This window comes from Monomorium pharaonis, chromosome 4, assembly GCF_013373865.1.
Source record: "Monomorium pharaonis isolate MP-MQ-018 chromosome 4, ASM1337386v2, whole genome shotgun sequence".
Taxonomy (NCBI): Eukaryota; Metazoa; Arthropoda; class Insecta; order Hymenoptera; family Formicidae; genus Monomorium; species Monomorium pharaonis.
Window position 1 is genome coordinate 31,147,975 of NC_050470.1, and position 24,167 is coordinate 31,172,141.

Sequence of the window (24,167 nt, forward strand, 5' to 3'; positions counted from 1 at the left end):
GGATAGACGTGCATTGTCTGTTCGCAGATATTATGTGCGTGTTACGATGTTAGGCACTTACTCTAATCATTGTTTCTCTAAGTATTCATGCTATGATACAGAACGTATATTATGTTTAAATGTGACTTGCGTGCACGCGTAAAAAATATAACCACTCGTGCTAATGTGTATATGGCATGTGTTAAATTTTAAATGAATTTGGAATGGTGTTACAGTTACTTTTCATGCGGATTAAGCATCTTTCAAAAATAATTATTTAATTTACATGTTTAATTATTTTTATATACATATATTTATATATTTTGATATTTAATTTAAATCAAATTGTTAATATGTTATCATCTTTTTAATTTTTTTAGACAAAACGATATAAAGAAGTAAAGTAACTCAAATTTGAGAGAAACTATTTATTACAGAGATTTATTTGAAAGACATTTTACTACTTAAAAGCGCTTTAAATAGATAGATAAATTTTTAATTGATATCAAGTGGAGTAATATTTTTACTGGGAATATTTTCCAACTGTATTATACGATTTAATCAAGTCGTATTTAAGGTAGTTGCTGATATTCTCGACAAACGTCACGCTCGCGCTCGCCGCAATTCGCATTTCCGATAAACGCGAGAGTGGGCATACATCGCGAAGTCGAATTCAGCATCAGGAAATCCGACGCTTGAGCAGGTCTGGAGAGATAAAAAGAAGCGAGAGAGAGAGAGAGAGAGAGAGAGAGAGAGAGAGAGAGAGAGAGAGAGAGAGAAAAGAGGGTGGCTGTACCCCATCGCACCGGCAGATCGAATTGCTTTTCCAGCGGACGGACGGTCGCGAGATATCGGATGCGCGTGAATGTGCGAATGTGCATGTGATGCTCACATGCAAGTGCGTGTAACGTTAACGTTACAGACGAGGACGAAGAGAAGGAGGTGAAAGAGGAGGAGGAGGAGGAGGCCGTACGCGATGCGTGTGGGGCGCGGCGCGCATCGGCATAAAAGAGCAAGCGAAAAAGGGAGCCTCTTTTTAATCTAGCGACGATTCGCAACCCCCGGCTCCTTTTATAGTTACGTGCTTAGTGCTTATACCCATTGACTCTCTCTCCTTCTCCTTCTTTCTCTTTCTCTTTCTTTCTCTCTTCTTGTTCGCTTTCGCTCTTTCTCCATCCTGTTCCCTTCCTCCCTTTCTTTCGCCCTCTTTGTCGCCGTGTCAGGCCTCGTATTCTCTACCCCGAGACGAGTTTTATCGTCGATTTCGAGAACTGTTTTGGGCGAATGCGAATGCTGAGAACCGCATGCGTTCAACTCGATGTTAAAGAGTGGAACATCGCGAATTGTAATACGTTGACGTGTGGCAATTCGAATAATCACACTTTTAGAGATAGTCCGATTTTATTCGTAATAATGAACATTTGCATGTTAGGCATTTAGAGCATAATCTGATTATTTAAAGAATAATGCTTTTTCTTACATCTTTGAAAATATGTTACATTTTGACGTAAAGAATTGGTGTGAAAAAGTAAAACGTAAGATTGCGAGGACGATTAGGGATACACGGGACAAAAGTTTTCTTTCCAACATGGATACATTTTACGGAACGTCATAAATATTAATCTAAACCCTTGGAGTCCCAATGGGCTATAAAACGTATTCTGACATTGGTTTTTGTTTTCTGTTACCGTAAATATGTAAAATTGTCGCCAGCAAAAATTTATTATGGTAAATCTCGAGATCTGCGGTAACATCAAAAGTGATATATTAACAATTATCATTTTAAAAGAATAAAAAAAAAATTATGAAATATCACTAGAATAGATTTTCTTGTGTTTCACGTACTATGTAAAAGTTATTTAAGGAAAAGTTTATCATATACAAAAGAATTTTTTATTTTGTGTTGAATAAAATTATAGGTTTTAAAATACATTTGCTTAAATATTTTTTGATCGAGAGGCTTACATATTTTTTGTAATTTGTGTTCGTTCTCTGACGATTAGTAACGCGATGATAATCGAGCTCGATATATGTATTCGTTTATTTTTACGTTTAATCTTTCCTTTTATAGAATTTACGTGCGGTTAACGATTCTCGGATCGCCGTTTCTTGGAGGTGTGGCCTTTGTTGTTGCCGTGTCGTGCGCGTCTGCGGCATCGACGATAGATTTTTCCAAAAAATTATTCCATTAGAGTAATTATCCGGCCACGAGTCTTCTTTACGGGCGGGTAATAACGGTCACGGAACGATCGTGACGGCGATAATGGGCCACGATAAATCGACCGTGCGTTCACCCTCTGAAAGAAAGAGAGACGTCATCTGCGCGACAGTCATCTACGCTATTTTGTGTTGTTACAGCTGTCGCAAAGTCGCTATGTTAGTTCCGCGCTCGGTAATTAACTCGATTAGACGATCGACGTGTTTGCGAGCAAATTAAACGACCTTTCGCGGCAATTAATTCCTTATCAATTCGCATCTCATCAGGGTAATTTAGGTCACGCATGAAAATGAATGACATCTCGAGCATGACGCAGTACCACAAGTTGTTCCTGTAATATCGGTGATTTAAAGAGAGGCATGTAATTAACTACCACCGATTTAATAACTTTCAAAGATAAATACTGCAGAATATCAGAAGGAAATAAGAAGATAATGTATATGTAACGTGTTTTTCTTTACATGTTTAACACAATATTCGAGATTGACGAGAATTTTTTGAAAGTTTCCTTGAAACATATTGTAAGAATAAATTTAAGTTTTATTATTTTATTGGTTTAATCTGAAATTTTTATCTGAAGACAATACTTAAGAACCGATTTATTTTAATGTTAATTGCAAAAATAATAGGCCTTCATATATTCTATTTAATTAATCCGTAACGATAATTATTTTGCAATTTACAAGCTAATTTATTATTACAGTATACGCAATAGTTACGAGTTTTCGATAGTGCTATTAAGTACTATAATTGATATAAAAATACGGGAAAAACTCATCGTTCCCGGCAAATTTTGTGAATTCAGTGCTGTAACACGATCATCACTTACGGGCCCTTAAAAGGACGCGGGTTTCGAGTCCGTTGTCATCCCCTTACGTGTTAAATTACTCTGGGACACGATACGGTAGGAAAAGGGGGGCGTGGTGACGCGAGAGGACTGCAACTCGACTCCGGATTGTCGGCGACAATGAGCCGGTGAACTTTCGATCCTCGGCAAACACGATTTCGATATATGCTTTTAAAAACCGGAAAATCTCTCTTCAAAGGGGAGGGAGAAGGGTAATATGACGAGGGGCAAGCTAATCGGTACACACACGTCACGCATCAAAATGCAGCTTTAGATAATAAGCTTTAGACAAATTACGAAACCGGAGCATTCCTCACGTATACTTCATGTTATACGATAAAATCATTTTTAAATAAGCGGTAATATTATTAGCGTAAGCATTTTCCCAATCAATAGCATTTTGTGTTGAATTTTTTGTCTCTATCTCGCTTGATTAATATGTAACGTATCGATTGTTAAACATTCGTCTTTAGTTTCTTCTGCTTTCCACAAATGGATTAATAATTATAGTAATAATGAATTTAGTATAATGTTACTATCTTTAAATGTGTATTAATCCTGTTACGTTTATGCGAAAATTATTAATTAAAACGACATGTTACAATTTAAAATTTAGACTTATTTAATTTATTCAGGAAAATTATCTGCACTATTTATCGATATTAATGGACGATAATGTTGGAGGTAAAAGCTTTCTTATTAATCTCGTAATCGGTATTTAACAGTTTGGAACATTAGATAATAATCGATCTATTTGAATGTTATACGTATCCTCTCTCTCTCTCTCTCTCTCTCTCTCTCTCTCTCTCTCTCTCTCTCTCTCTCTCTCTCTTTCGCTCTCTCTTTGCATGCAATTTCGATATTTTTCCGTAACGAGACGGCCGCTTTTTCTTTTTCCCTTCTTTTTTTTCACAACGCGATACATACATAGTTTTTCGCTCTCTGTTTATGAACAACAAAAGTCTTGTGAAAATGTTTGCGGATGGTTTTCAATATGTATATCTGCGATATATCTGTCGAAATATACTTTTGTGTATAGTCGACTTTGCGAAGCCATTAGGTGCGACGCAATCTTGGAAATGGATCGGGCTTGTACGATATTACAAACTTTGAAAATCTCGTTGCTTGAATGACTTAATATCAGTTTTAGTTCTCAGTATTATCGTAAATTCTTGTATAAACATAAATTTTTTAATATAAAAGCAATAGCTTGTAAAAATAGTAATAGTTTTTTTATGCACGCCTAAAAATGTAATTTAATGTCGCAAAGTAAGATTCTTATATAAGTTGCAAAGAGAAAATTGATAAACATTTAGTAAATCTTTATATTTTATTTTATTAGAATTTATTATTTTCTATATGCACCTGCACACATTCATTCTTACGGATGCAACACAGGCAGCCAGTGATCACATCTCGGATATCTATTGGATATCAAAATGTCCCGCAATATATTCAGTCATTCAATATCCAAGAGATATCTCCTAGTATCTCTTGCATATCCATCTCTAGTACGGATAATTGTACAACGCGAGCTCGATCATACAGAGTGCTCGCAAAACAACGGAGGAAAGGATAGAGATGGTAAACAATATCTCGACATCGATGATTTCGTTCGACCTATGAAGAGTCACCACATTGCGGGTATCGTAAGATGAGATGTCTACACTGAGAAAAAAATATGTGATATTTGCGACTATAATTGCATAGTAAAATAAGTGTAGTCAGGAATATCATTTTTATAGCAATAATCATTATATCGCGGGAGATGATAAAGCAGAGCACAAATATTGAATAGAAGTGACAATAAACAGATTAAAAAGTGTGTGTGTGTGTGTGCACGCGCACGCGTAAGAGAGAGAGAGAGAGAGAGAGAGAGAGAGAGAGAGAGAGAGAGAATTCACAGATTAAAAGGCAGATTCAGAAAAATCAGAAATGAAAAAAAGAGATGAAGATGCGATGATGCGAGAGCGTTGATTTAAGTGCACATACTTACGTTATTCAGAACACGCTGTGTTGGCGGCTGTATGTGCAGCGGATGCGGAATGTGGGCGGTGCAGGTGCATTGTCACATTGGTCTTCCTTCGTGGTCGCGTTGCCAGTTTCGTGGCGGAGGACGCGAGGAGCGATGCGTGTAAATACGCGTACGCGTGCCGCCTGCGTTACGCACTTGACGAACGTGCGTGAGTGAATGGCGAGTGAAAAGCTACACACACGTACGCGAATAATTGTATGCATTTTTGATTGCGTAGCGATAGGACACGCTATAACCACAGACGTCCAATAAACACTCCTGTATTGTTTGAATATTCTGATCTCTATATATGGATATAGAGATCTCTAGGAACATTTATCGATATGCAAAAAAATTTTGTTAAAAGAAAATAATCGTACGGTACACGCGAGATATGTGCATCGTAACGAATATCTAAGAGTATCTATCTGTATATACCTTTTTCTCTGTGTGTCGAAGTTTTGCTGATCGTTTTATTTTTGATCGTTCTATTTCCAACTGATGAATCTAAAACTTTTGAAGAGCGATTTATCGGACTCGTAGGAAATGATTCATGCATTAATTGATTTCAGTTTTTTCCTCAAGTACCTTCTCGTTGATGTTACTCACAATTCACTGATTTATTGCTTCAAGAAAAAGCTTTCCGCAAATTAGCTGTGAAACGATTGGTTTTCTGTGGAAAATATTTAGATATAATGAACGTATTTCTTCGTTTTTAAATTCTAGGATTTCATAGAGAAATTTTAGATATTTTTAACTTGCAATTTTGAGAGAATTTATTATGTTATATCATATTTTTTGATATTTATACGTAAGGAATTTAGAAATTTGTAAAATATAATAGAATTTCTTTTATACTTGAAGTCGCTTTTATACTCGGTGATCACTTCCGTCTCATAAATTTTTCTTTCTTCTCGTTCTCATCTCTACGAGTGCAGACGGCAAAGTAAATGTGAATCACTAGATTTTATTAACTGACGTGCTTCTCGATCCGTTCGAATAGCGATTCCATCAAAGAATCACCCGTTGATTTTTGATTTCGAAAGCGGCGAACGCTACGTTTTATCTCTGTGTCAATTTGTTTAGTTACGAGGGCCTCTTGTGAAGCCACGCAACAATTAATTTTAATCCCGCGCGGACCTCGCGGGATTTTTATGTGAACGCTGCCGGTGCGCGTTCCATTGTTTCGTTGCTATCTCTTTATGGGCGCCACGGTAGAAAAAAAGCGCAATTTAAACGTAGGTATTCGTATTTTTATTCAACCGTTCGTCGATCCCGTCAAATGTCATCGAATCTAGTAACGTTCGTCCATTACCTTGCTGGCGAGATCAACGCTCACCAGTTCGGTACAGATCTTGAGTAGAAGAAATTCGGACGACGTGTATGGTATGGTTCAACGGTCATTATTTTTGCGATTACGAAACGATCGGCTATACAATAATTCAAGATCCTGGATCACAAATGTCCGTATAAAACACGGCACGGCGAACCTTCTCCTTAATTGACGTCTATAGATAGGTGATATACAATGTGAGAGAGGCGGTATTTCGTAGTTCTACCGTTCTGTTTAATAAAATTATTTGTTTAGATACTTATCACAACAGGTGGAATATATCGTAGGAACCTGCCTGTGTCTCGTGTGTACGTGCATGTGTGTGTATGTATGTGAGCTGCTTGCTGCGTGTCTATGTATATATGTTATACACGTGTGTCCAATTTTTTACAACCACTGCGAATCCCGGTTACATCAGGTATTAAATACGAGCGAGCAATTTCAGCGAGTTCAAATTTTCTGTAGATCGCACGGAAATCGTTTCTCCGCGCTTGTATCCACGACGATGAAAATGCGACAATCGCATGGGAGTCACTGCTCCGTGTCACTCGATTATTAAAAATTGAACTCGCCGAAGTTGTTTTAATCCCTGAATTATATTAACGGAGCAGCTCCGGTCACCGGTCCACAGCGCGTTCCCCTCGACGCACACGGAATTCTAAATATGAATTTACACTTCGCGCAAAGAACTATTTACAAGGAAAACGAATACTAGAGAAACGGATACGGTTCGACAATAATTAAAATATCAAGCGTCGCACAATTAGGGACGGTTTGAAAATTTTCATTCTCGCGTTTCTCGTGCGCGAATCGTCTTTTTTCACGCGCACAATCGAAGAATTGCTATTTTAATATATGTACACTATACTATCAACAAAGATCCCAAGTACATATGATGACGCAAACTGAGTCCAATTTCCGTCCGTCGATTGCGGTATCGTGAAATTTTGTATCCCGTTATACGCTGACAAACCGAGAGCAGTAGCAAGGAACAATACGCTATTATTATATCAGCGAATAAACCGAAAGGGAAACCGTACGACTTCGTGACCAGCTTTCGTCGCCCGTGGCTCATGGAAGCGACACAAAATCATTATAATCACAGTTAAATTTTCTGTATAATTGCGCGGACTAGCACAAATATTTCTGTGGCTCGGTAAAAAAAAAAATGCAAATCAAAATGTCTTACTTTTCCAGAAGCTAAACAGAATAATCGACAATAGTATTATTTTTATGGCAATATGATTACTGGAACAACGTGTGTTGTATCAATTCGATACATTTTTTTTTGATAATTTATTTCGAGGTAAACAAATTGACTTAAAGTCTTCTTATCAAGCGTTAAAAATAATTTTATCAAATTATATTTGCAAGAGATCATATTTTTCTAGATAATAATAAAAGATGTGTGTGAATAGACATGAGTATAAGCCGCCGTTCAGAAAACGTAGAGTTTCAAGTCAGTTGAAACTTATGAGAGAACATAATTTTATTTATTGCTGTCATGTTATACTATTGAAATTTATATAAATAAAATATTTTTACATATTCTTTTATTTATGAGTATATATACACTAAAAATGTGTTTTATATATTAGCTTCTCCATTATAAATATATAACCACGAGTTTTTCTGTTCAATAAAACGATTATTGCTAGGACGTGTCACCTATATGAAAATAAAATACAATTTGAATCGTATAAAACAACTTCCCTTACGTAATGGAGACATAGAAGCGTAGAAAGCGAATCAAAACTCTACATTTCTCGCGTATACTCACATTTATCCACCGCGTCTAACGCGGTCCGCGTTAGAAAAGCATTTTCGAACTCCAATGCTCTCGAATTACCGGCGCGGCGAGGGGACAGTCGTGCCACCGGATTCGTGATATGACGGGACGATCAGGGGATGTCGCGGGAGAGGTCTGTGTTCTTGTCGATAATCGTGCGTGCGTTCACTCATCGACGTCGATCAGCCAGACAGCAGCACGGTCCAGGCGACAAGAAGTCGTCGCCGTTGCGCCGTCGTTCACGGAGATGATCTTGTTATTCATGGTGGTCGTCTCTCGCAGCAACCGCACGCTACCCTCGTAAGTCGTCGGACGGTGTTATTGCGAGGACGTCCGCGGTGGTTGGCCGTTTGGCGGCGGCGGGGGTGGGGGCGGCGGTTGCGGGTGCACCTGGTGGGATAGGAGAGTGTGCGCCTGCACGTGGGCTGCCGCCGGGTGGTGATGGTGATGTTGATGGTGATGGGAGTAAAAGATGGGCTGCGCCGTGGTGGGCGCGCACGAGGTGCCGACACCGACGCCGACGCCGACGCCGACGCCGACGCCGACGCCCACGCCGACGCCGACCGAGTGCGAGAGGGCGGAGGTCGCGCCTACCGAAGACGGAACCTGCGGCACCGGCGCTCCCGGTGCTCCCGTCACCGACACGGGCACGCCGGCGGAAGTGCCGGTGCTGGCTGACGCCTCGTGGTACAGGATCGGCACCCTGACCAGCCTCTGAGTGGCGTGCGCCATGTTTGCCGCCTCCAGCTCGGCGGCCAATTGCCGTTTCCACTTGTTTCGCCGGTTCTGGAACCAGATCTTCACCTGAGTCTCCGTCAGCCTGAGCGAGGCGGCCAACCCTGCGCGCTCCGACGACGAGAGGTAACGCTTCATGTCGAACGTGCTCTCCAGCTGGAACACTTGCGACCTGGAGAAGACCGTTCTAGTCTTTTTCTTGCGCTTTATGCTGTTCGACTCGCGACCGTCCACCCCGACTTGCACGTTGTTTTGGCCACCGTTGCTGTTACCGTTGCCACCACCGCTACCACCGCCGCCGCCACCACCGCCACCACCCCCGCCACCACCGCCTACCGAAGTACCGTGAAGACTCGTCGACGTGGACTCGCCTTCTCCATCGGCATCCCCACAGTCGTCAGCATCGCCGAGGTCGTCGTGCACCTCGTCACCGCTTGACGGACTCCTCGCGCGATGCAGACGATCATCGCGGTCGTTGTCGTCGTCTAGCTCGTCTGAAGGAAGATACAAGTGTGTTGATTTTTCAAAGTTATCGTTTATCGATCATTATTAATATTATTATAACAGTGTACGAGAATTTTTTCTCCAAATTGTGTTAAAATTAGAATGATTAATAAAGAACATTATAATTACGTTCTCCTTTTTCAATACATTTATACTTTACTCACAATCAAAAAGCTTTCGCACACTTTTTTACCCGTAACCGATAGTTACTCATAAAGTTATATTTCTCTGTTAATTATCTCTTTTGTTTTGCAAGTTACTGAAACAAGGATCTCTTTATTTATGAGGATCGTTATCCTTCAACCGGCATTATTCTTAACAAGTAACGCGGAATAAGTCTGATTAATGGCGTAAAACTCGCGGAGATCAGAATTGCGATATTATATAACGAAACAATGTTATTTGTTACGTGTATGAAGTATGAAAGACACATCGTTGTATATTTATCGATATAATCAAACGTTAACGAGAGAAAGGTAAACGCGTTAATCGCTCTTCTTTTTAAACGTGATCCGTATACGTCAATCAGCCTGGCGAGAGCGCTTTGGATTTACAAATTCTCTCACGCGCGCTCCGATAAATCGCCATTATACATTTCTCTATCCGTATTGAATATTTAATCAATTAATAGAATGCTAATTAATATTCTATTAATCCATTTTGACATAATTGCTGCGTATTGAATTCCCTACACCGCTATCGATGCGAATGCATCATCCAATGACATTATTTGCGATGCATGCATATTTGTGTGAAATACCGTTATGCCACACTATGCCTCTTTTACGATGTGTCAGAATATGAAGGAAACAATAAAACATACAACAATTTATTCATTTCCTACAAATATTTTTTTATCACTGTGCTTTTAATTGCTGCAACGTTTTACATATATAATCTTACGAGGATAAATATGATCGTTTTTTTTATTTTTAATGACAAAATGTGTCATTAAAATTTATGCAGAATGTTTAATCCTTTCTCTCACAAATGATCGTTGTGGCACAGACAAAAAGTCAGCCGAAACGAAACTAGATATGATACATTTTTATAATCAATAATTTGATATTTGTTATACCAGAAATGTAATCGAGCAGAACATATTTTTTTAAAATATGTGCTTTTCAACTTTTTTGTTCGTAAAGTGAGCATCATTATTATTACCAGTAAAATAAGATTTATAAAAAAATCTGTCGGTCTCTTATACAGCTCTTAAAATTTTTCCTCTTTCCTCTTTCATTTTTTTCTTCGTGTACCATTGTTTTAATTACATTTACTTATTTTCGCTGAAACTGCAGAATATGAAGATAATTTATTCCCATCCGTTTTATATTTATGTAAAAACGAAAATAAAATAACGTGCGAGTAATGATATAACTAAAGATATATTATTAATATCATTATCCTGCTATTACAAAATGTAATGTTTTAAGTCGAAACTGACGAGTGATTGCAGTGTGTCCGTAGGTGGGAATGATAACTGCCTAAGTGCTTAGACAAGGTGGCAGAAGCAAAACGATCGTCGAGTAAGGCGATCGACGTTGGTTTGTCGTGATGGAAGCCGTGGAAGCCCTACGCGTAGTTGTATACGCGAAGATATACACATAGATACACGAGCGCGTCTATAACGCGCACGCAGACAATATATCTGTATATCTACAGAGGTCCCCCGCGTTAACCCTCGTTTTCCTTCGCCTTTTCTTCGCGATTTATATGAGTTAGCGGTTCCACGTCTCAATCGCCTTGAGATATCAGTGTGTCTGACATATCTTCGGAATTTCTTCGATCGAGACTGCAGAAAATTTTTGTTAAACTGAGAAAGTTTTACGTCGCTATATTACAAGCAGAGAGAAGTAAAATTTTTATCTAATTAAAAGTAATTATTTATTTATTTTTTCATACTACGTTCTTTAGTTATAGATAAATATTCTAGTCTTCTTATGTGTATCATTATATGTAATAAATATGTAACTCGTAAAGAAAAAGTTTATTACACCTTAAAGAACACATCAGATTGTGAAATGTCTCATTTCTTGTTTTTTCGATTTTTTAGCTAGCCGAAAAATTTCAAAAACGAACGACATTTCGTATTGCTGTACTTCTGTCTAATTCGATGAAAGCCGATGTTCCAGACCACAGTTACGAAACAATGTTAACATTCTCCTTCCGACCGCGGCGCGCGTTTTTCTTCGGATTATCCTTAATAAGCCGTCTCGATCTGCCGGGGTACGCGGGTGGAGACGCGCGCAGGGGAGGGAATCGAACTCACCTCGCTGCGGGAAAGAAGCGGACGCGGGACTGACGCGGCTGAGGGTGCCGACCACATCGCTTGGTGAGGGATGCTCGAGTGTCTGCAGGCCGTGCGCCGGCCTCCATGGAAACGGCCAGCCGGCGCCGCCGAGTAGAACGCCGCGGATGCCATCGGCGTCGACGATGTCCGGCGATTGGCCGGCGACCTGTACAGCGTTGCTGAGGGCGGACGAGGCTGCGGCGGCTAGCCGCGAATGATGCTGATGCTGTTGCTGTTGCTGCTGATGGAGATGCTGCAGCGTCGAGGGGTAGAACAAACCGCCGATGCCGACTGGGTATCGACTCGCTATCAATCTACAACAAGATGGCACATTGTTGTTTTATAACGTTTCAAATTGTTTAAGTGCGACAAATGTAATGTGTGCATGTAGAGTTGACGATTCATTAATAATTAAAATCGACAAGAAAAGCAAGGTTATTCTGAGAAAGAAAAGTCTAAATATTCAGAAGCAAATGTCGCTTGTGACTCTTTGCTTCTGACTTATGAAAATGTACATTTCTGTGAAACATCTTGTTTTCTTATTAATTTTGTTGCAAATAAAATTTTATTTTATTGTATTTAGAGAAAAATTTATTTCAACTACATAAACATATCCCATATATAAATTTGAAGTATCTTTTTTTATTTCCAAACATAAAAGCGTATTTAATTATAGTTTAGTCAGTTTAATAAGTCTCATTTTAATTCCAGGCGATCTAAAAATACTGTGGTTTTAATTAAAGATGAATCGATCAATCCGCAATTGAATATCCTTTTTGTGTGATATAACTTTGGATTCAGAAACGATTGATAACAAAGTCATTTAATTTTTAATTGAGCTTTTGAAAAGTTTTTAAAAGTTTTATATACATTAAATGCAGAAGGACTTTATTTTTTAGAATTTTGATTTGGCTACGTTTTTTGTTAGCATGATGATTAGTATATTAGAATATTATAATATTATTTTTAATACATTTGTGTACATCTTTGAATCATGTAGTGTGAAATGCCGAGTAATGTGACAAATAATGTCAAGTAATTAAGTGCCAAGAGCATTGACTGATAAGCAGAAGTCTGCGACGCGCTACGAGTACATTAGATCGATTACAACATTCAGTTTTGTTTACGAAAGAATTTACGGACCATTACTACGCGTAAATACGAGCAGAGCCTGTCTGCGATGCGGATAGCTCGAGCATGTCGGATCGTTACGTTTGGGATAAGTGCCGTCGCTCGTAGCCGACGGCCATTACCATTCGGATTTATTCGACCACTCGGGAGAAAGCAAAGCCCTCCACTGAATGGAATATATTTGGAAACGGTATTTGCGCCGCAACAATGGCTCGATGTGCTACGAATAAACGCTTGACTGGTTATTAAGAGCAAAAATCCGCTTAGAGCAAGAAGCTCTCGAGAAAATCGCCGCGTTGATCAGTAGCGAGGTATACCTGCGTAGCGTTCCCTTCCGGTAGCGAATTTAGTAGCAGCTTTGTACGCACAATGACGTGCGGAAACCTTGATTAACATTGAATGCCGTCCCGGTCATCGGTGAACGGCACTTAAGCTTTTAGTGGCGCCGTGACAGTCACCGGTGACCCAAGCTGACTGGCGCTACCCGACTCAAAAGATGTATATCTCGTAAAAAAATTGTTATTTTAAATATAATTAATATTAAAGCAATAGTTTAAAACAATTAATGTACTGTACATAGCATAATAATTTTGTACAATTTAATTTTATTATATGTAATATTTTATCAACAAATATGGATCTACTATGAACATTTTACTTTACTCTGGTATTGCCATCAAGTCTAGCATTCAACGTGTTAAAATAATTTACTAATTTCTATTGGTTTCTTAAAACAGGTATATGTTACATCAGAAACAAAATAATAGCAATAATAAAACTCGTCTAAAATTTTGTGAATTTAGGCTTTGTCTTGGTTGAGGTCTTTAGATCATTTATCGGTAAATCTGTCACCGGGTCTTCACGGCTGGTTGTCCTTTGGTTCTTACTTGGCCACTTATGCGATTAACGAGGGTTCTCTGTCTCTCTCTTTCTCTCTCTCTCTCTTACTTTTCCGATCATTACTTCCGATCGCGACTAAGCGCCAGTGTTGCAGCTGCACGCGCCGTGGAAACTTAATGCAAGAGTAACCGATTTGTAGTGAACAGAAATATAGGCAAGCAGGATCTGCCGGTCGACTGGCCGATATTGGCAGGCAGGATGGCGGTTGGTCAGACATGTGGGCCGAGGAGGCTTCGGAAGCCTTAGAACTTTCCCGTGTTCTTTCCTCGCTTCCCCGTCGCAGTTTGCCTGCGACGAACGATCTGATCTCGTTTTGATACGCGAAAACATATTTGACTTTGTCCGCTGCCACATGAGCAATTGCGGTTATTATTATTCGCGACAACAGGTAAAAACAATTTGTTGTATCGCTCCGGTTCGCGATACCAGTCTAATAGTCGCGATTGTACTTATTTTATAAATTTACTCTGAAATATTGGAAAATATTTTTCACTCTTCATCTTGAGATAATGTAACATTTTCTTAAGAAATTTTGTAATAAAACGTCGGTTAGTGCTGTGCATGTATACTTGGAAAAAATTTGCAACTTGATGTTGTCAGCTTGAGAAACTCGAGTTGAATTTAATCTACAGCAAATCTATTGCAAAATGTTTTGGAAACTTTTCGTCTTTTAAGAAATGGTTTAGCAAAATTTTTATTCTTCATAATTTGCCGAATTAATTTGATATTGATCTCTCTTTTAACGACCCTACGTATTGGGATCAATGATGCTCACGCTTATGCGAATTAATGTCGCGTCGAGAGAGATGAGATTTCACACGTGTTAATCGTTTATCACTAGGAGGAAATCACTGAACGATAGATATGACACAACGGCGACGAGGCGCTGTCCGGGAGCGAAGCAAGGAGGAATTGAAAGAGAGAAAGAGAGAGAGAGAGAGAGAGAGAGAGAGAGAGAGAGAGAGAGAGAGAGAGAGAGAGAGACCCTTCCTAAGAGAATTCCTCAGCGACACGCGATCTCTTCGATACGTCTCTTCCTCAATTCCCGACAATTCTCCCGACATCGGGACGAAATATCGAGGTATTCTGAAGAAGGCTTCGTGCGGCTAACGGGAGAAGAGAGAGGACGGCCCGGGGCACACACAAATGCCCCGGAAAAGATAAAGGAAATCTGACAACCGCCTGTTTTGTAAGCATTCAGGGACCCTCCTCTGAAGGAGCAGGTATAAACACCAAACACTCGGATCTCTCTCGGTGAAGAGATCCACCACCTTTTACTGCCTAATTTCGCAGGTCTTACGTCTTAGGCAGTCGGCAGTCGTGAACACTCGACGTGGCTGACCGGGTTTACGAGTTCTCTCTCTAGGTAGGTAGTAGTTCTCGTAGGTAGCCACTCAAGGACTCTTCTCAGCGATACCTCCCTTTAACGCGCTCTCTCGAGTCTCTAGGTCATCGAGCATGCACTTGACTCGCGTGACTCGCCTTTGATTTCTGTTTCTCTCCTGCTGTTGATGATCTTTCGAGTGTAGCGGCTGTATTCGAGTATTTGACTTTCAGTTTTCCGTTTTGTGCAGCCTTTGGATTCTGTGTGTAATAATACTTTACATTTAATATAATTTTGCTAATGACGGTTTCATTACTTATAAGTTGGGAAAAGTTTTTTAAAGCCATGACTGATCCTATTCATACCATATATTTTTTTAATTATTAAAGTTATATATTTATAAACTTTCTTATCTTATTATTTTGTAGATTTTTGAATTATTACACATCTTCTAAAATTCAATATCCACGGTAATTAAAACTTTTTTCATGAATTTACCAGACTTAAATTTGTTTGATGATGAAGAAATTCTTTAAAGATTTCGTAGATACTTATTTCATTAGACCTCCATATACTTTTAATTCGAGGCGCCGCTCGAGTTTATCTTTATTGGGCATTTCCGTTAAAATTTTCCCTCCGTGTCTTCAATGACGTGCTATACCGCTTGCTTGTATTGATTATTATTCTACCTCTGCTTGCGCGTTCGGTAAGTGCCATTCTCAAATATAAACTCTTTATACCGTTAACGATCGCTCGTAATACGATACGTTTTGTCGTGTATCGTTACACCGAGGGTAGTTAGGAGCGCAGCGAAGAAAGAGAAGTCGATCGCGTTTGCTAGCGAAAGTGCGCCCAAAGCGATTTGCAATCTGTATGCTCAACATGCGATCATCACGCTGTGCTTTACAGAGAAAAATAAAAACAAGAGGACAAAGGAAACAGCGAAAAATAGATTATCGGATATTAACGAGAAGAAATAAAGGGAAAAGAAGTAGATGGGTAGGATAAATTTTCAAGTTATGTTTGTTACACAGAGAATACTAAGAAGCGTTCTTCTGTACATTCTTTCTGTATATTGTTTATTTTAAATGGATTATTATTTTACTCTTCTTCACACATGTAATTGCAACACGATGGAATTGTTATAGTATCGTCTTGTAAAGCCGTCGTCAGGATGACTCAACAACGATTTATTGGCTTTCAAAGTGTTCGGCTAAATCCATTAGTTGGCTTCATTACATTACTGGCTTGTGATAGGCGGAACAAGGAATTTATTTCCATGTTTACAGCAATAACTTTGTTTCAAACGTGTATTTTAAAGAAAATCGTTATTATAATAAATATGTCCACTGATACACGAGTTCTTTAAGAACTCGTTTTATGAAGAAATGATATAGAAAGGTTCATATTGTAACGAGCGAATTGCTTAAAATTGTTTTGATTCGTATTGGATACGCGACGTATCGGCACAATATGCACAATTACATGTAACATATAATAATTACGTTAGACCCAATATACCAGCCGTGTCTTCTCTAACGACTTTTTTAATTAAGAATTCGCTGCTTCGTAGACGAAGCAATGTCAAATGAAATCGGGGAGAATTGTATTCCGGCGCAATTATGGTCCGTGATCCATATGGCCGCCACCATCGCATCGCTCATCCCGAGCATTTGTTCCCAACGTCGAAACATCCATATCGTTCGCGAATAGGCGATCATACACAATAGGCTTTATCGTATCTTCCTTTGAAACTTGTAGCGCGATCCCACCCTAATTAACGAATCATTCATCAGCGCTGTAATTAACGAGGCAGTCTCTGTCGCGGATTATATCAGACGGATCCTTCCGTTCGCAGTATCTACTGCGTCCGGGGTAACATTTTTTAATATAAGCCTTCGTGAAACCGAGCGTGTGAATTGAGAAAAAAGTATTTTTGTAATGCTGCGATCAGAAATATCAACAGTTCAAACGAGTAAGCAAAACGTATTGAGAACGAAAAGGATTGCCGTAAGGCAATATTAATTATTCTTTTAATACAAGGTCTGGGATGATAAAATTTAATTATTTTGTTCCACTAGTCTTCCAGAACAAATACGCGACCATTTTCTTTAAGATGTACCTCATGTGCGTATCAATTTCAATTAATTTGAAGTTGATTTTGGTGTCTCTAATAAGACGTGTGATTTTCAGGATAGCCACAAATGGTACGTGCCAACTCTGAAGATATGAGGAATACTTTTCCTCGGCTCAAGAGGAGTCAGATATGCGATTGTTACGATTTTATAAAGCGCGCATGTATACCGGGCGTATCCAGCGCGTAAATCCCTGCGAGCGTACTTACTCCCCTGCGGAGAAATATTATTATTTGATCAGTAAAGTTATATACATATATAGATAGCGCTCTGCTGAGATCGCATGACGCCAACTTCTCTCTCCACGACCTTGGCAAGCGAGAATCTCAGGCTGGCGTAGAGCGGTGATTTAATAATAAATCGAGCCTAGAACTTGCGCGCTTCCTCCCGGAAGAGACGTAAGGGCTGCTCGTTCGGCAGCAAATGGGCCGCGGGATAGGTAGCCCGTTTCTCGAGGGAATCTTAGACTCCTTAACCTTGGACTATACGTATACGGCGTTTCATCCGCATCCATTATGCACTCTACGCCTAATTGATTTTTTACCCGTCCCCCTTCTCGCATCGACGTAACGCGCGTTTTGGCAGCAAGTTTCCAGTTACCAGTTGTTCGTGACGTTAATTAGCGTGCCTGCGAAATTATGTTCGGGAATACGTGCGTTTCGCATGCGCACGCGCGCACCTGTGCGCGGTGTGTGTGTGTGTGTGTGTGTGTGTGTGTGTGTGTGTGTGTGTGTGTGTGTGTGTGTGTGTGTGTGTGTGTGTGTGTGTGTGTGTGTGTGTGTGTGTGTGTCGATACGTGCGAAAATGGCGCGAGCGCACGATCATCGCGTAATTCAATACCGCCGCGCGAATTTTTGTTGAATTGCATTTAAACGCGTAAATGGATCCGAATAGAATATTGCGATTTGTAATTTTACGTATCGTCGCGGAGCGATTATTACAAGCGAGACGCGCCTCTTTCGCGGCCCTTTGTGTGAATGCGCGAATTATATCCGTACATTATCCGGAAATCTGTAGTGTCGTATCCATTTTGCGTTAAGTTACATTTGCGCGTGATTTGCTCTTTCCTCGCCGCCGTTATTCAAAAAGAGAAAACGAGTTGGTTATTTTACACATTATCGCATATCACGTATAATAAAGACCTATTCTGTGATTCTAGTTTGCTCGAAGCTTTTAATGCTCGATTATAATATGCTCGAATCAATAGATTTTTGATAGATTTGACAAAGACAAAAAAGTGTTTAAAAATTGAGAGACAATTTGTAAATACAGTTTGGAGGACTTTGCTGGCAACTGGAACGATGCTTATAATCTTGGGGGTGTCAAAACTCCCATTTGTCAGTGCGAAATGGAATTAACCAAGTACTTTTGGTGAAAAGAAAATCTGTTTATTAAAGTTTACCATTTATCCGCCGCGATAAGTTCGTTTGCGTGACAGGCCACTCGACGAGGCTTTTCTCGTTTAGTGAAGTGTATCCCAACGGTGCATACGAGTGGAACTTAATCAAATGGTAAACGGGTGGAAAACAAGCAATCGTAGCCGTCGCGCCGGCAGCCAAGCATGGCGAGGATGCAGAGAAAGGGCGGTGAGGGCGGGAACGGAGACGAGGATCGGGAAGGAAGAGGGGCAGGAGGGGGAAATAGGTCGTCAATCGAGGGGGTGTAAATCTGATAAAATCATCTCGAACCCTCGAATCTTTCTCCTTCCCCTTGCGGCGCGCAGTGCCGCGCTCAGATTCCTCGTTGATATATCCGATAGCGCGCGGGGGTCCTCCTAAATAACGTAAGTAATGTAAGAGGGTGGTGTTGTTGCTACGGTTGTTATTAAATGAGACAGCCTAATAGGCCCATTACGGTCCCCTCATCGGTCCATTCCCACATAATATAATCCTCACCGCACGCGCTCGCTCGTTGCCGCTACCCCTTACCCGTTTCGCCACCCCCAATATGTCGTGTATCTTGATCCGGGCGAGCTCACGCCTACGGAAATCTTCGGTTCACGACCGTCGTGAAGATCCTGCATACATCCCTTTCCGCCCGGTAATCCAAGTTGACGTGCGCGGACATTGGGTTGTGGAACATGGTGTTCCGCATCAAAATACCTTGGACTTCTTTCAACAATTTGGAGTCGATTTTCTTTCGGTCAAAGATGTCGAGAAAATTCATCGTCGTTGCGACTTAATAATTTTCAATTTTAAGCTTCTTGACAAGAGCAAACCCTAATAAAAATCTGCTTAAAACAAAGTCGATGAGAAATTAATTGCAAATAAGTAAAGTTTTGTTACTGAGATACTTCCAGAATATTGACTTTCTACTGGATAAAAAAAATGTTTTTTAAAATATCTTTGTATAAGGGAAAATTAGTTTTTCGAATTGATCAAAAATGAAAGATAGAGTTATAATTTTTCAATTTTATTGTGAAAATTAATTAAAAAAATAAATTTAACAGATTTTTTTAACGATAATTGGAACACTGCACGTAACAAGTCCTTTGATTTTTATTAAATTGATGCTCTAATAAATATAGAAGGTAGTATTATGGCTTTTACAAGTATTATGGCCACTTATAGTAATATGTCCATTATTAGAAAGAATTTTGGTGATTACTTATGGAATGTTAATTCAGTAGCGTAGTTATGTAATGGCGCTAATATGTCAATACATAACTACCGACATTTGTTATAAGATGTTTTCACTCTTTAGCATTTTAAAAGTTTTTCAAGATTATTTTAAATTGCATATATTTCTTTATTTCTTATTATAGTGTTTAAAAAAACTAATTTTTTAAATCTATTTTAATGAAGGGATCACATTACTATCCTTGTTTTTCTTTGATTTATTATGCAGTGTTATAATATTTTTATACATAAGGTTCAAAGTATTAAATATTTTATAATTTTAAGTCTAGAATCGATTCGACAACATATTGCCGAATGGAAATGGTAAATTTCAATTTAAAATATAGAAATGCTTAAAAACGTTATTGTACAAAATGTAAATGGGGAGCCATAATATATTTGTCCCATTAATGAGCGTGATTCAGTTAGTGCAGTTTATATATCGCTAATGCAATATATAATGCGTCCCATCGTGCACTCGCGCATACTCGTTCATGTAAAATTATGCGAAAAACGGCGCAAAGAGTCGGATATTAATCCATCGCAATGGTGTTGTCGAATCTCCCGGATCAAAGCTTTGCGAATGCGTGTTTTTATCGTGGAAAAGCTAGCGCGGCGGAGTTTCTAATTGCCTGAGAGAGGGCGCGGTCTTAATTTATTCAACAATTCCGCCAATTACGCGAGCAGCGAATATGAATAACGACGATGTTACGAATTAATTAATCATTAGCAAGTATTAGCAACTCCATTTACCGACACTTTTGCATTAATATTAAATGGCGACGGCATTGAATTAGCTGTTAAACGATGGCGTTTAAATTGTTGAATTATATAGAGAGGGTTATTTTCCTCTCGTTTTTATATTTTTTCGTTTACAAATGCTAAAACCAGCTAGAAGCATTTCATTAACCACATATTATAAATACAAACTAAATTGTCTAAATAGAAATCAAAGTGTTTTATATATTTTAATCGGGTGACTGACGTACCGCGGCAATATGAATGGCGATCACCGATCAGTACAAAGGTTCGAATTTCGGTCAGTTATTTTGGCGGCACCAACCTATAAAATCGAAGGTCACATTGCCGCATCCGACTGAGTTTAATGTAACGGTATTGTGTGCAACACGAATAAACGATACGCGTGATACACGTGTACGTGACGTGAAGTATATTCTTGCGACGTTAATAAAAAATATTGCATTATGCCGAAATCGGTTATTGCTGTTTTCCGTGAGACATCCGCGGGAGAGTTTGTGCAAACGAGACGTTGTTCACGGGAATAACGCAAAACTTTCACCGCTAATCATTTTTAAGATTAAGTTTAGAAACACAGGATTTTACTTTCACAAATTCCCTACCGACAGATTGCTTTGCGCGATTATATTACGTAAATTTTATAGAATATCATGAAAATCGCGATTGTTTCGAGTTAAAAAAGAAACAAAATTGATTACTTTGCACAGTTTTTGTTGGGTCAAATTTTTCCGAGGTTTTAATCACTGTGATTAAAGTCAAAGAGAATCGAAGAGTCGAGAAGCAAAAATAGAAAAAAAGCAAATGTATTTTTTATCTAAGTTTGAATGAGTTTTCCTTTTTTCCGCCGGCAAGAGTTGAACAAGTGTAGATATGCAATATTATAAAAATTTCAACGACAAATCGGAAATATTGGCAATTCTTCTTTGTTACAGAAAATAGGCATTTTAAAAGAAGTTATATTCAAATGAAAGTAGGCGACATCTGATACATTCTGAATATCGTTTATGTCTCATTTTCTAGAACGACTGTAAGAATGTAAAATTCATTGACGTATTAACGTCATTTAAATCTTGTATTCGGTTTAAAAATATTTTCGGGTATATGTAAATAATGCAGAAGTCACTCAATTGACGGAACAGTTACGTAACACGAGACAGCTATACAACGAAATCGTAGATTTTCAAACAATAACAATTGAGCGTAATATGACAATTGATAATCATCCATAATTGACAATGTTATTTATTTGTAAGGTACCTAAAGTAATAACAAAGACACCTCTTGCAACTCGTGAAATGTCTAAGCATATTGATTAATGAGTAATAAAATCCTGATGTATATTACAAGATAGTTAAATAGAAGCTATATTTATTTATATATTTTATTGTTTATTTCTATCGAGGGCTTTTTTTAGTGAAAATAAGAAACAAAGTAAATCCAGGCCGATTAAAGTTTCAGTCATCTCTAAGAGAGTTGGCGGAAACAGGGAATTGAGTCCAAGGCCACGCACCTTGACAGCATCGCGAGATCCGCCGAGGCCTGGTGTCCTAGTAGTGGATTGGCAGAGGCATCGCCGGGCGGCGAGAAGGTCGCAGCTGGACTGGTAGCACTGGTAGCACATCCGATACCGATACCCGTGGAATTCGCTCTGGGCTCCAGCCCGGGGTGACCGGTAGTGGACAGTCCGCCACGTTGACCGCCGGACAGTCTCAGGGACGTGGGGGAGGACGAGATTCTGCCGCTGGGACTGGCGCCCGACGGCGGGATCCTCTGCGAGTTCTGCGAGTTTGCCGGGGGTAGCGACGGCGGCGACGTTCTGTCGACGTCCGACGATTGCCTCTCGCCAGATCCCGTGGAAGTCGTCGAGTCGACAGGCGGCGATTCCGGTCTGCCGAGGATGCTGGAGATACTGAAGGACGTGTACTGCGGATTGCAGGCAGGCCTGAGCGCCGGCTTGCTCACCGTGTCGAAGCTGAAGGAGTGATGATGATTGCTTAGGCCGCAGCCGGACTTGCCGTTCTTCTCCTGCAGCAGCAGTTCCGCCGGGGTGGAACTGCTCCTGGATCCCTCCAGTTCCAGATCCTCCTCCGACACGACCGACACCTCGATTTCCGTCTCGCCGGACATTCTTTCAAACGGCCTTTTGCAAACAGCCGGGGAGACTCGTTGTTGCGGCACTTCTTCCGCGGCTAGCCCAGCTAGCCCGTTACGACGGCTCTTGGAACGACTTGGAGGTAGGGAAGCTTTCGTTCCCCGGTGCTTTCGTAGCCGCGCGTCGTTCTCGTCGACGACGTTTCGGTACTCTTGGTTCTATATTCGGGGCTGTTCGACGTCGGCTAAGCGGTGCCCGGCGTCATCGTCATCGTCTCGCGCGACGCGACCCGGCGACTGTCCGCGACCTCGGACGATCGCGTATCACGAGGACGACGCACACACACACACACACACGCGCGCGCGCGTACACACACACACACACACACACACACACAGGTACGTGAAGCGTTTTGCCGTCACGTTGACTCAAATGAAGAGATTGGTTGCCGCGCGGCTGGTCGGTAGTCGATGCGCGGCCGTCGTCAGGACGTCGTCCTCGCGCGTCGTCGTCGTCGTCGTCGTCGTGGATCGCAAACGGATCGCTCGATCGCGCGACATTCGTAAGCGATACCCTGGACGACAGGATGATAGGAGACAAGACACTTGGATGGCCCACCCTTCGTGGAGTCGCCCTCTCCTTCTACGTCGTCCGCCGCCACCTACCTCTACACCTCCCCTCTTTCTCTCTTTACCTCTCTCTTCCTCCCTCTCTCTCTTTTCTCCTTTTTCTCCCTCACCACTACATGTTCGCTCCGCGCAGTCTGACACTGGAGCGTGACTTCTCTCCTTTTCGCTTTCCGTTCTCTTTACCGTCCACCCGCGTAAGTGTAAAGCGTCGAGTAATACCGAGACTGCCTCTTCCTCTATCGTGCCATCACTTTTCTCGAGTTACTTGCACTGATCGCCGATCGCACTCGTCACAAATCGACAATCCGTCTGTCATCGCGGCATCGTGCTTTCTGTTCCGAGACTGCACCCTCGACGTCGAGGGGAAGAATGAAGAAACGATAACGTACGTGCACGGACGGAGAGTTCGCAGTTTATAAGAAAGTCGCGTCGGGGTTCGTGCCGCGGACGAGGACGACTCGGTGTGCTCGCGTCGCGTCGGAATTTCGACTCGCGCGCGTGTAGTTAGAGCGTCGGCGCGCGCTGACAACGCGCGCTCGCGTTAGAAAGAGAGCGGTCGCGCAAGCACCCTCGTGTCCCGCGGTACTACGCTTCGCGGCGAGACGAGTGACGGCCCACGGACTGGCGGATGGATGGATGGATGCACTGTGCTCGCGCTACTAAGGGTAGGAAAACGCCAGAGAAACCGCAGGTCACACGGACGAGAGGAGAGGCTCGTTTGCACACGCGTAACAGACACACGTATACACACACGCACGCACGCACGCACACACGCGAACAATACACTTAGAGGGTAGGAGGAGCGCGAGGGGCGCGACAGAGGACGAGAAAGAGGGAGAACGGCGGAGTACGGGGAGTAAGATAGAGAGA

General features: G+C 40.8%; 1 protein-coding gene across 2 annotated transcripts; it reads right to left on the reverse strand.

Annotated features, from left to right (window-relative positions):
• Positions 1 to 24,104, reverse strand: LOC105840906 (homeobox protein Hmx). 2 transcript variants are annotated; one of them, XR_004962826.1, is made up of 4 exons: positions 22,087 to 24,104; positions 11,689 to 12,023; positions 5,041 to 9,409; positions 1 to 2,276 (listed from the first exon to the last, which is right to left on the reverse strand). XR_004962826.1 is itself a non-coding variant. In XM_012687988.3 (3 exons), exons 1-3 carry the CDS (start codon positions 22,701 to 22,703, stop codon positions 8,499 to 8,501), a joined length of 1,863 nt encoding a protein of 620 aa, XP_012543442.3. In that variant the 5' UTR covers positions 22,704 to 24,104; the 3' UTR covers positions 393 to 8,498. The 2 variants fall into 2 exon arrangements, 1 of the variants encoding a protein (XP_012543442.3); XM_012687988.3 differs by having other exon boundaries at positions 393 to 9,409.
• Positions 24,105 to 24,167: the final 63 nt, after the last annotated feature.